This window comes from Falco biarmicus, chromosome 2 (genome assembly GCF_023638135.1).
Source record: "Falco biarmicus isolate bFalBia1 chromosome 2, bFalBia1.pri, whole genome shotgun sequence".
Classification (NCBI taxonomy): Eukaryota; Metazoa; Chordata; class Aves; order Falconiformes; family Falconidae; genus Falco; species Falco biarmicus.
The window spans coordinates 121200067-121213368 of record NC_079289.1 but is presented as its reverse complement, the minus strand read 5'-3'; the positions used below and the strand labels follow the sequence as shown (position 1 = coordinate 121213368).

At 46.1% G+C, this 13302-nt stretch overlaps 1 protein-coding gene across 3 annotated transcripts; it reads left to right on the top strand.

The window, feature by feature from the left end:
• Positions 1 to 1295: 1295 nt before the first annotated feature.
• On the top strand, positions 1296 to 10679 carry PCNP (PEST proteolytic signal containing nuclear protein). Of its 3 annotated transcripts, none has more exons than XM_056328345.1 (5): positions 1316 to 1467; positions 4940 to 5160; positions 7137 to 7211; positions 7711 to 7766; positions 8679 to 10679. In XM_056328345.1, exons 1-5 carry the CDS (start codon positions 1392 to 1394, stop codon positions 8806 to 8808), a joined length of 558 nt encoding a protein of 185 aa, XP_056184320.1. In that variant the 5' UTR covers positions 1316 to 1391; the 3' UTR covers positions 8809 to 10679. The 3 variants fall into 3 exon arrangements, with proteins under 3 accessions (XP_056184321.1, XP_056184320.1, XP_056184322.1); XM_056328347.1 differs by lacking the exon at positions 1316 to 1467 and adding an exon at positions 4372 to 4916 and having other exon boundaries at positions 4992 to 5160; XM_056328346.1 differs by lacking the exon at positions 7137 to 7211 and having other exon boundaries at positions 1296 to 1467.
• Positions 10680 to 13302: the final 2623 nt, after the last annotated feature.

The following is a 13302-nucleotide window of genomic DNA, read 5'->3' as shown; positions in this document are numbered from 1 at the left end:
CTGTCCAAAGTGTACCAGTCTGTTCCGTTGAACCATGCTGGCACAAGGGTGACTGTGAATGGAAAGGCTGTTCTGCAGAGGATGCCTCAGTGCTCCGGGTTTGCAGTGGGTGGCGGCCATCCACAGCCATACCCTGGAAGGTTAGCTAAGGCCAGGTGAGACCTTTCCCTGTTGCTTCCTGAACCCTCTTTTGGTGCGTAGATAAACTGACTCTTGATAGCTGAACTAATAACACATTGGTTGAGATCTAGCATGAGTCTGGAGAGTTGCATAGTTTGTTTCTGGGTGTTCTGCCTGGCACAAATCAAGTCTCTATTTGGAAGGACTAAGCCAAATTTCTCGACCCTGCCAAAAGAACCCCCAGCCTTACGTACTTTTGTGTAAGGCTTTTATCCTTGAGTGGCTGTGTTTTCAGTCCATGTCATGTGGATTTCCCAAAGTGCTGGAACTTTTGAGATGATAAACGGTCCTGTTAGTAAATACCTACAGGAGCAGACCGCCTCTTAGCATTTCTCAGAGCTGAGAATGTTTGATTTGTCTGCAGTGAGTCAGCGTTTGGGCAGCAGAGCCACAACGGGCATGTTGTCAGTTAGTTTTCTGCCACTTGTAGGATGGGAAGGGCTTTCTTTAGGAGTGCTTAAATTTTTGATTTAGTCTAGTTGGCCACCCTGATACACTCTGACATTGTCTTTAAGCGGGTTTTGACCTGAAAATTCAAAAACAAGGCATGGGGAGCATAATTTGTAAGAGTTGACTTCAACTATTCCAGGGGTTGGTGGCGATCTGCTCCCTTCTCGCCTCTCCCTACACGCCGTATGGGAGGGGTGGGGAGGCCGAGGATGCGCTGCCTCAGCGACCCCTTCCCCACGCTCGGGGAGCCCCGGCTAGAGAGGGGCTTGTGGCCTTGCGCACAGCTTCGCCCTGCAGCAGCGCTGCGGGCCGCCTTGCGGGGCCGGCGCGGGCAGCCTCCTTTTTCCCTCGGCCGGGGAAACCCCTTGCGGGCTTCTGTTTGTGCTCTGGGGAGGAGGAACGCGACCGCGCGGCCCCATGGGCTGGAGAAGGCCTCTGACCGGGCCGGGCCCCGCCGCTAGCCCGGCGCCGCCGCGCGTGCCACCGTTGCACGTTGAAGCTGGGGGCGGCGCGAGGCGGCGGGTGACCGTCACTTGGGCCGGGAGGGCCTGGCCTGCTGCCCGCAACGCGCGGGACCCGCCCGCCGGATGTGCGCCGGGGCGGTGTCACTCGAGGCGCTCCCTGCGGCAAAGCTTCCGGTGCGTCATTTCCGCTGCGCGGCAGAAGAGAGGGGGCTGGCCCGGCCCCTCTGTCCTCCGCCCGCGCTTTCTCTGTGGTCGGGGTGGGCCGAGGGGCGGAAGAGGCGCGGCGGGGTGGCGCGCATGCCCGGGAGGCGAAGGAAAATGGCGGACGGCAGAGCCGAGGGGGAGAAGGCGAAGAGGCCGCAGCCAGGAGGAGGTGAACATGTAGCGCCTCTCGCCGCGTAGTTGCGGGGTGGGCAAGGGGCCCGGCCCGGCCCGGCCCCTCGGGGTGGGGTGGGGTGGGAGGCCGCCCGCGGCCGGGCAGGGCGGGGCCCGGCCCTGCGGGGAGAGGGGCGGCCCGGGCCTGGGGGCTGGCTGGAGGGAGGCCGAGCCCCGTACCGCCGCCCTCACGGGCAGGGCTAGCCTCGGCCCTACGGGGTTCCTTAAAGCGGCTGGCGGCTCCTCCGTGCCCGCTACCACGTTTTCTCTCCCCGTCAGTATCCCCGCGGGGCGCCTGTGCTGCACGGGCGGGCAGCTTGGCCGCTGCTGCCCTCAGCCCCCGGGTCCCCGCACCGGGCTTGGGACCGCGCACGGGGCTCGGGTGGATGTGCCCTGCGTGCCGTGTTAAGCATCCTGCGGGGTTGCTTGGCAGCAATCTGCACGTTTTCTGGTTGGATTTATAGTAATTTATGTTATGACCGGACATTCCTGTCTGCTTCTGTACTACTTACTATTGATTGTCCTGAAATTTTTAATCATATGTTTCTTCTTTCTTCCCCTGACTTAAAATTCAGAAGACTGTGTCTTTGCGAAGATAAATCTTCCCTTTCCTGTTTTGATTTTTTTTTTTTTTTTTTTTTTTTTGGCTTAAGTATATTTGTAGGCAGAGGGCATTTCTTCGATCTGTTGGAAAGATTAAATCAGACTTGTAAACCAATTAGGATAGCCTCATCACTGAATGTCATTTCTGATAAGCACTAAAATACTACCAGTAATACTTGAGGTTTAGGTAGTTTCTTGACTCTTGGTTTTCTGTTGGGATTGGGTTGTTTGGGGTTTTTTTTGGTTGGCTGGGTTTTGGGGTATTTTTTTATTAGTAATATAGTAGCTGGACAGCACCAGTATGTCAGTTATCTGTACTGCCTTGTGTGCTGTTTGGTGTGCTGAAACATGACCTTAATGAGTTACGGAACATTGGCCCTAAGAAAGGATAGTTACTCCCTGATGGTTTTTTGAAAACACTTCAGTCTTTAGCTTTTGCCAAGATCAATGGGATTTACCTTAAGCTTAACTTAGTTGTGACTGGTTTGTACCCACCCCCACCGCCAATGTTCACACTCCCAGGGGCAAGAGGTCCTGAAACACTCTGTAGCTAGCACTGTCAGTCTCATCGCTTAAACCGCCTAGGCGATGGAAGTTGTCTACTTACATAGTTTTTGATACTCATGAAAGAAACTCACCTGTGAAGTAGGGCAGCTTTTTATTACTGCGATCCATGAAAAGAGCACTGGTCAGACTAGTTTTCGAAATAGTACTGGTGCTTTCTGTAGGTGAAATGTGACCCCCTTGGCATCTTTAGGAAATAATAAAAATACATATGCATTGGCATGGGAGAGACCTGTTTAATCGTTAATACATGTCTGCATTTCTTAACTGTTTCCTGCAGAAATAAAACAGTGCAATGGCTCCCTCCCTGCCTGCCTCAATTGTCCTACACCCTTTGTAGCTCCTTCTGCAAGTTCGAGTGTTTCTTTCAGTAGTTAACAGTTCATCTTAAGGGGAGCCTAATAGAAGCAACATTGAGAATGCACTCGTGATAGGAGTTAATTTTGAGAGAGAAGCTATTTAATGTTTTGGTGAGAAAACAGATATAGGTAGTTTATGTTAGGCTTCATCTTGTGCTTAGCAATGTTCTAGAATTTGCAGTCAAAGAAGTAAGCTGTAGTGTAACTAGCTTCAGGCTAGCATTCGCTCAGCAACCTGGGCTGGTCCTGTGTGCCCTGAAGTTTGGGCTGCAGTGGATTTTGTATGTTAGGAAAACGAAGACTTGTAGGTCCACGGTTCCAACGCTTCTAAGGCCAATGAATCATCTACCTGCCCTTGAATCACCTTACAGTCTCTAGTGTACCTAGGCTGGACTGGTAATTGAATATTCTGTTTAATGTGATTTCGTGGACTAGCTGTAAAGAGCTTATCATAGCCTTGCAGACTGCTGTTTGGGAAACTGTGCTAAGACAGCAACCAGTACCCAGGGTCACTCATCTGAATTTTGCTTGTGTCTCCTTCCTCCTTTGTCAATTTTATATCTATGTTTTCTGGTCAAATTTCTAGTGGTACAGATCAGTGCCATTTTTTTAATAGAGTGAAATTGATTATAAAGTATTAATGTTTTTTCTTGCGATCTGCCATGTTTCCGAATGTGAATGATAAACCCATTTTTGTTCCAATCACTTATTATCTTGATAGCTGGAAGAGTGGGGTAGAAGGGGTACATTCTGCTGCTTAGGATTTTGGAAATAGCAGAAAAATATATATAGATGGTGTCCCTAGTTTTTCTTTCTCCTGATGTTGTTTGCTTCTTTTTTTTTTTTTTCTCAAAGCTACAATCTTGTTGACCTCCAGTTCAAACTAGGTTCTCCCCCATTGCTCTATCTTTCTTTCTAGCTTTTTGCTGTTAGAGAGCAGTGCAAAGAACTTACTTCCCTGATGGTCTGAATTTGCTGTGCATGGAGGGTCCTGTTCTCCACAGGACACAGTGAGGAACTGATGCTAGCTCCAGTTTTCCTTAGACTGATAGTACGAGCACTTCCCTGTCTATTTCCCAGTGTATGGGTGTTTGGTTGGTGGTTGTTTATGGTTTTTTTTTCCTTCCCTTCTGCTACTGCAGTGATTTGCTTATTGCAGCAGTGGAGAAATGTATTTTTGCTGAAGCATTTACTGTGTTTGGTAGGAGTTTTCCAAGGACACCTTTGTCTTTTGGTGTAGCTGAAGAAGCTAAGTGTATAGGAATGAAAATGTGATTTGAGTGGTTTTTTCTGTGTGGATTATTGTTCGGCTGCTGTGTTTTCCATGACTTTATACAAAACCAAAAAAGTTGAAATCTATATATATGTTTTTCTAGTGCTGATTTCTTCCTCAAGCAGAGCTTGGCAGATTTATTACAGATGAGATGCGGACAAGCAGTGACTTGAAACATGATTGAGACAGCCGGCCTCACTGTAGTCACTTCCATGATTTTAGAATTGTGCCAGACAAGCCTAGAGACTGGCATGGACATGTTTTTGTAGAAATTTAGGAGAATTAATTTTAATTTAGATTATCTATTCTAGATTTGGAATTGGGATTCCAATTATGAAAGCTTATCTATGGCAACTTAAACACTAAAAAGATATAGTCATCTACATTTAATTTACCACATGAACTTTGACTTCCATACTAAATAAAGAGATGGTGCTTCAAGATTGTTTTCCTGGCTCATACACAAGAAGTTCTTTACAAGTAGTGGAGTGCTTGCAGTTTCTTCTCCTCTTTGTGTTTTGCTGTCCACTAAATGTACGTTGGTGGAAACTGCTGTCACTAAAAACACTTTACCTATTGCGCCCAAAGTATAATGCTTTTTGAGGTTGCTGCTCCCATCAATCTGCTCAGTAAAAGTAGCTCATCTTGGTAAGTTGTTTCGACTTCACCAGGACCTGAAGAAGAGGCAGAAAAACCTGTGAAAACTAAGACTGTTTCTTCCAGTAATGGAGGAGAAAGTTCGAGTCGCAGCGCAGAGAAACGGGCAGCTAATGAAGAAGCTGAAGACTTCACCACAAAGCCTGCTCCTGCCAAAATGTCCAAGTTTGGATTTTCCATAGGCAGTCAGACAGCAAAGAAGACATCTGCAATATCCATCAAACTAGGAGCAAATGTAAGTTGTCTGAGGGCTTTTGGTTTTAAGGAAAATGAGGTGAAAGGGGGAAGTACTTTGGGGAGGCTTCCTTGCAGAAGGAAAGCCTTGAATTACACGAGGGTGACTTGGATAAAGTTTAAGAAAGCATCTTGGGGGCAGCTAGTTGTGCATGTCGTGCATGCGTGCTTCAGGTTGGTTAATACCAGGTCAGTTGTCTCAGGAAGCTAAGACTTGATTGAAATAAACTGTAGATCTTTAAACAGACAGAATAATTTTGTAATGAGATTTGATAAGTGGAATAATATCCTGAGGGAAATGAGCAGACTTGTTAAACTGTTCAGGCTACTTTGAAACGAGTGCTGGGAGCTTCATTGCATAGGATGCTTGAAGCTGCAAAAAAGCAGGTACTGTCCTAGACGGCTTAAGATGTCGTCCTCCACTGCAAAGAGCTTATTTTAGCATGGGGAGCTACAGTTTATTTTTCCTGACTTTGCCTGTTCTTTGCAAGGTCGGTATGATTCATCTATACTACGTGCAGGAGATGAGGCTTCATTACATAAGTTTCTGAGAATTCTGATCCCCTTTATTGTCCGGTACAAGGTATCCTTGTGCTTGTTCAGATGTGAATCTGATGCTTCTCTTTACTACCAGAGTAGTTCTCTACTGGCTTGGGCAAGGACAAGCCAGATGATGCCTCTCTATTTAATACAGTTCATTTACACTTCCCACATACAACTGTGATAGAGACATAAATCCTTGTCTGGATTAAATTCAAACTGTAGTCATGAAAGGCTTGCACCTGCAATGCTGGCATTTTACAGATCTGCAAAAGATGAAAAAGAGTGCTCTGTTATTTTGGGATGGGAGGGAGATGTGGGCTGAGAGCGTTCTAGGGTATCAATGCAATCAGGTCAGCTCAGACTTTGGAAAAATTGTCCAAGCTGCCTGCTCTGAGCCACCAGCAAAGATAGTTCCCATGGCAGGAAATGTGGCTCGGGATTTCTGGCTCACTGAGTTTAGTGGGTGATGGACAGTGCACCAGGCTGGGCACTGCTGAAGCTTACCCTGTTTCTTTTTAGTAATTTTTACACCCTTAGTATGTTACCTGTTCCTGTGGAGCTGATGCTTTAAAAAATGGTGCAATATTGATACGTTATACACTATTGGTGAGGAACAGCTGCAGACAGTCACATAAGGACTCTGCTGTAGCATCAGCTTCAAAACTATAAGTGTATATGGACTAATCACCAACACAGTGAAAATGGAGGAAGCACTGTGTGTGCTTGGTTTAGGTAACTGGCAGTACTGTAGGAGCACGCTGTTACTGATGACTCGATGCTTTCTCCGTGGTCTCAAAGTTACTTTTGGTATCTCTGCTGTATTACATGTAATAGTTGTGAGTTGGATGGCTTCTTACACTTCTAAGTAGAGGAAGGTAGTTACTTGAAGTCAAAATAATACTTTTTAAAGGAGCCTTATATTAATTGGACTATGTGATGCACACTGATGCTAATTTAAAAGTACTGAATTGTTGTATGCCAGGAAGCTGTTACATTGGCAAAAGACAATAAAATAAGCATGTTCATCTTTTTGGCACTGATGGATAAGAATACTCCAAAAGAATAATGGAAGACAGTGACATAGTAAAATTTTGAGTACCACAGCTTATTCAGGTTCTGATTTAATTGTGCATGTCATGCACCAGTGGCTGCGTACCCTTGCAGTGTGCTGGGGAGTGAAGGCTCGCTGGTGGGGAGCTGCAAAATGAGAGGGCTCGACTTGCTTTTCAGAGTGTCTCTTGTACAAATGAGCAGCCATTTTCCTTTTTTCATTAGAGAGAGACCTTTATCTGGAATCAAACAAACCCACTTTTCTCCTTCATTGCCCGTTTCAGTGAAGATGTTTGACTTCATTTCACCAAAATATTTAAAATACCAGGGGTAGCTTTTTCAAGTTAGTAGACTTACTTTACGTGTATGTTTGGTCTTTTTCAGAAGCCTAAAGAGCCTGTTCCAACCCTTGCTCCAAAAACCCTTTCCGTAGCAGCAGCTTTCAATGAAGATGAAGATGTGAGTAGTAAGCCAGTGATCAATGCAACTTAAAGTACTGTTGGTGTAGGTTTGGGTTAGGCAACGAGAGTGGGTCATTTAAGGTTCTTTACGTAAGTGTCAGGGATTTTCAACCTAGACACATCTCTTGTGTTCCTGTTCGAGGATGTACAACTTCGTAGCTCTGTGTGGGTTCTAGAAATCATTAAAGAGCTGATAATTTTTCCCTGAACATGAGATGCACAACGTAATTTGAATTAATGGTTGCTTTCTCCAAGCTTGATAAAGGGGAGGCAAAGAAAAGTTGTGCTGCTTTTAGTTTGCTAAATAATCTATTGTTGTGTTACTGCCCCCTCTTACACAGAGGTGTACGGTCTTTCTGTAACCTTGAGGAACCTCTGTTATGTCTGAGGTCGCTTTGCTTTCCTGTAGGGCTGTAGTCCGTACTTTATCTTGTCAGGCATGTGAAAAGTTCAGAAGGTAGCGCCCAGCTGCACTCTAACCTCCTTTCTCTCTGTAGAGCGAACCAGAAGAAATGCCTCCGGAAGCCAAAATGCGCATGAAGAATATTGGAAGGTAGGTCAGCTTTTAACTCGTTTGGAGAAGGGCGAGTGTGTGAGAATCTCTCCTCAGCACGGGTCAGATCTTTCAGATGGTTTAGAAATACAGGAAAATAGAATAGCTTCAAAAAGTTTTTCTCCAGAAACAAGAAAACTTAAATGCAGTTAGTTTCAAATGTTTCAGCTGTATGTAAGTTAAAAATAGTACATTTACGTTTGCCCTTTGAATCTTACTTGCCTCCTTTCTGAGGAAGAAATTAATTCTGTATTAAATTGGAAAAGTAATAGGTGAGAATTCTCTTTCTAGTTCTCCATTTTTTAAATTGTGCTGAAGTTAGGTAGCCTGGTCAGATTTTTAAACTCGCGTGCAGGGGGAAGGTCTCTTTCAGAGACACAAAGAATCTCTTGCTTACTTTTAAAACAAATAGATATCGTTCTTATACTTGCCACAAATTTGAGACAATATAGGGCCAGTCCTAAAATAAATAGGGATATTTTCAGAGGAGGCTTCACTTAAGTGAGGCATGAATCCTGAGCCTATCTCTTTTAAAGGTGTTTACCATGATGGAGTGCATTGGAAGTCAGTCCCCTGCAGGCTCGCTACTGTTCAGTGGGGTATTTTTCTCCAGCAGCAAATTTGGATCCTCAGTTCTGTAGTCCTTGCAGCACATTCTTCCCAGCTGGCACCAGTCGCTGCTGCTCCCACCTGCTCTGCCGCCCCATCTCATTGCTCTGTCTTGGTGCCCCACGCTGGGGTCAGCTCCATGGCCAGATGGCAGTCGCTGAGTGAGGGCTATGGGTGTCGCGGAAGGAAACGTGCGGTAGTTTCTGGTGGCAGGTTGGACTGGAAATGGGTGTTTTCGGTGTCATGTTGCCCACGCTACTGTAGTTGAACTGACTTTCTCGACTGATCTTTTACTTTTCACAGGGATACACCAACCTCAGCAGGACCAAATTCCTTCAATAAAGGAAAGCATGGTTTTTCTGACAACCAGAAGCTATGGGAACGAAATATAAAATCTCATCTTGGAAATGTCCATGACCAAGAAAATAACTAAACGATGTGGATTGAGAGTTGGGTGTTTGGGGGGAGGGGAGGGTGTAACATTAAAGGAACAGTTTCCTTTTTTTAAGAATGGTATAAGACTATCTTTGGAGCCACTTTTTTTAAGATTTTGAGTGGTACACTAATAAATTAGTTTGAAATTAGAGGTAATTTATGTTTTGTATACAGATTTCAAGGCATTTGCTAATTTTGTAGTTCCATGTGATTAGTTTCAAAAGGTTACAGATAATAAAGAAATTGGAGTGGTACCTTTTTAAGATACTTTATTTTGTTTTGGTCAGGGATTAGTTAAGGTGGATGAAAAAAGGTTACTGTCTCTTTAATCAGGTTAACATTGAATGCTCTTGCATTCTCACTTCTGGCTCCCTCTTCGTAACAGGAGAAACAGTTGACTCCTAGGAATACTGCTAAAGAGAGTGAGCATTGTCTTGTGCTAGAAGCGTTACTGGACTATTAATTTGAATATAAACTTATGCAGGAAATAATAAGAACCTGGATTTTTTTTTTTTTTATCCCTGCAGTCACCTTTTGTTAAGTCTCTGCAAACTAGGAATCATGTTGCTCTGAGTGGCTCTGTTAACTTAGCTCTAATTTTGTTTAAAACTTCATGTAGGATGTGAAACCTTCTGTGGCCTGTTTCATCCTAAGGAAATGGGCCTTGTCTGTATATTAGATACAGTCTGTAAAGAATATTCACTATAACGGTAAATCAGTACTTTCAGTGTGCTCCTCTTAAATCATTAGCCTTGAGTAGTGCTTGTTAGCATTTCCTTGTGGTACACAAAAGCCACCACCAAAAAGACAAGCTAATGTACATTAAGCTTCACATTTGGTTGAAATATTTTTCTTTACTATGCCTAGAAGGAATAAAAGCCACACCAAAAATTGGTAACTCACTGCTTAAGTATGAGAAATCTAAGATGCACTTTCCCTGTCTTGCCATGTAAAACAAAATGCCTTTATGCCTGTGACCTCGGTGGACATTATCGGGTGAAAGAATGCTGTGTTTGCAACCCTAATGCTTCTGACACATGTCAACTTCAGGAATAAAACTCAACCGTTTCCTACCTGTCTGCCTTTTGCAGTAATTTTCAACAATGACTTTAGTCTGGGCAGTTTGGTTTCCTGCCTCTCGTACTGCAGAACAGTGCTGTGGGATTTCAAACCTGGTAGTGACTGTTACTAAATTTCAGTCTAATTTAGATTATATATTTTTAAAACATGTTACTAGCAGGACTGGTTAAACAGAAAGTTACCACCACCACCTGAGCATGGACATACTGACACAACCCTCCTGAACAAACAAGCATAAGGTTCTTTTTAAACTCAAATACCTGATAGTGTCGACCACTGAATTAATTTCAGCCTCGAACTGGTTGTAGAATTCAGTATATTAATTGCTTTCATCCTGCCTCTAAAAACCTTTCTTCATACTAATGTTGACCCTGTGAGTGCAGAAAGGAAGGTGCATCTTGAAGTTGTTTTTTTTATTGTTATTTTAGGAAAGCTCTGACCACTTAGACTTTTGCGTTTGTAAGTTCTAAAAACTATTTTTTTGTATTTTTGTATTGTATGTGTAATCTTTTTTTCTTTTGAAGTCTGATGCAGTTGAATACCTGTAACTATTTTCTTTAAAAGCCTTGTTATAAACGTAACATAAAAATGTATACATTATTTTTTTTCCATAGCAGAAATCTTTGGTTTATTTAAAAACAAACAAAACACACTTTCAAAACTGACTTTCAGGGCTTTGAGAACTGGTTTGGGCATTACTGGAACTAGGCAAGACAAAATGAAGCGTTTACTTTTCACTTATTTTCATCACTTGTGGTTATGTTTGTTGAAATAAATCCCTTTAAGATAGTGGTAATTCACAGTGAATAACTATTTTATCTTGCTCCTTAATAGTTATTTGATCCTGTCTCAGTCACTTGTATTAGTGAAAAAGCAAAATGGCACTTTGAGAAGGAGGATGGCTTTGAGATCTGTTCTTTTTTAAATAATCTACCACCACTGTCTTCCACATCTTTGGCTGAAGTAGACATTTGTATCAACAGTTTCCTGGTAGTTTAAAATCCTTTAGGAAATTGCTTGGCAGAGCAGCAGATGCGTTGGGAACTCACCTTCTGTGCCCGTGAGGGAGCAGAAGAAGTGTTTATCTGACTTGCTCTCATGGTCAATAAATAATCCTAGGCCTCCTGAGAGTCTGCAGCGGTTCCTAGATCTCAGCTGAAGGTGAGCAGAGATGCTGCCTCCTCAGTGCTGCTTGGAGAGAATCCATCCGGATGGCCTCGGCTCTGCGGGCATCTGCCAGTGTTTGGTGCTTCAGAAAGGAGCTGATCTCAAAAGTACCATCAGCGTGAATGTCAGGTGGAGCTTCGCTTGGAGCTCTGGGCTCTCATTACAATAGTCATGGTCTTCGCACAAGGATGGGGTGTGTGGGTGCGTTACAGTTTTTGTTCTAAGGATAAGCAAGAATCCTACTACTCACGGTAACCTACGCAGTTTAGCTGTCTGGATTGCCTCCAGGAGGTGGGCCGAGACCTGCTGCTTGGTGCAGCAAGGTACGAGTACCTGCCAGTGGCTGAAACCCTGCCTGTGTCACGCCTGCACGCTGATCTCGGCAGGCTTGTGCCTCCACAGCAGTAAAGCTTTGCTTCGTGCCTGAGCAACTTGCAACATACCGAAGGCACCAGGTGAGTAAGTAGTTGCCCGGTGCTCCCTGTGCTGCCCTGCAGCTGCTGAGCCTGCCCGGTTGTGGATGGATCCAAGCTCATTGCTGCGGACTGTCTTCAAATGCCAGTAACAAACCCACCGACACCCACCCCGGGAACAGCGCAGTCACCTCCTCATGGCAGCACCTGGCTGCGGCCCCTTACCTGCCTCATCTTCCCCAAGCAGCGCGGGGCTGCGCTGTGCGGGGCTGCGCTGTGCGGTGCAGCCGGTGGCTCGTGGCGGGAGGATGCGGGAGCCAGCCGCTCTGCCCGGTGCCCGACGGCCGTGGCCGCCATCACACGGACTTTCTCCCACCTTGTAATGGCCCGGCTGGTGTTCAACCGACCCCAACAAATCCAGCCATTGCGCCCCAACGTGGCACCGGCAGCAGTGCATGAAGTGTACGTGTGGTTGTGATGCCGTGGGAATTCACGGCTCTGCCTGTAACAGCCAGGAGCGACAGGGTTCTGGCGCCAGGGGAGGCAAAGGCGGGAACTCACCCACACATCGCTTTGCTTTCTCAGCTGTAGCTGCATCCCTGGTGAAAGGCAGCTGCGGCCGTCAGCCACGCGACGCCTTCAGCGCCCAGCCCTCTGGAACCGCTTCCGGTGCGACTGTGAGTGTCCCGCGTGGCTTGATTACCTGCGGGGGCTCACAGAAGTGAGCACGCTGAGCAGCTCCCGGCCTTCCCCCAGGAACGGGCGCAGGGCTGGCGGCCTCCCTGCAGCACCAGCCTCGCCTGGAAGCTGCCCCGACAGTGCTGGGAGAGGCGTGTGCTGGGCCAGACCTGTCCCCCCAGCACGGGGGCAGCCTCGGCCAGGGCGTGATGCGGGAGCAGCTGCCAGGCCCCAGCCCCTGCCCATACTCACCCCACCGCAGGGGCCGGGCCAGCAGCGCTGTGTGCCGCCCGCTTCGGGGGGCAGCCTGGCACGAAAGCCCAAGCCAAGCGGAAGAACACCCGGAACAAACTACAACAGCCACAGCTGCATGTCGGGTCGGGGGCTGGGCAAGCGCCTCGCCCCCCACGAGGTTCTACAGCCAGAGCCATCGGTATCAACACGCGACATGTTTTGCCAACATCATGCTCTCATACAGCCGTGATCCAGCAACGTTTAGGAGGGTGATGGATTTCCTTTCCTCATACCAGTTAATTTTTTGAGCCTTAAGCAAAAATTAAAAGTAGGTGTTAGAGCCATCCCAACCAGACATCTGTCTGTATACGGAAGGGGAAATACTGAAGAGGAACACGTAATGCTGCAACACCTTTTTCCTCCCCCTGAAAAAGAAAAGCTGCTTGAAAGAGTAATTCATGGCAAAGCCCAGTTTATTTCATAACAGAAATAACTGTAACTTTATACATCTAACACTAAATAAAAACAGGAGAATGTACAAATCAAATTCTTTTATGTACAGGAATTCACTAGGAATACTTTATAAATGGACACTTCTCATTAGCTTTATTAAAAAAAATAATCCAGTACTATCAACTGCGTAGTTGCAGTCTGACTTCCAATCGATTGCAGAAGGGTCGTGAGCAACTTAAACCAAGAGCTGAAGTCTAAAGAAAAACATAAGGCAACATCCCGCATGCGGGAACAGCAAAGCCAGGAGCGGCACCCCCTGCCCGCCTGCCACCGGTCTGGGGAGGTAAGGCACAGCCATGCTGGGAAGGGGCGCTCAGCTCCAGCATTCCTGGCTGAGCCGCGCTCGGGGAACAACCTCTTCTGCTTTGCCTGTCCGCTGCTGAACGGCAGCCCCTCACGTCGCTTAA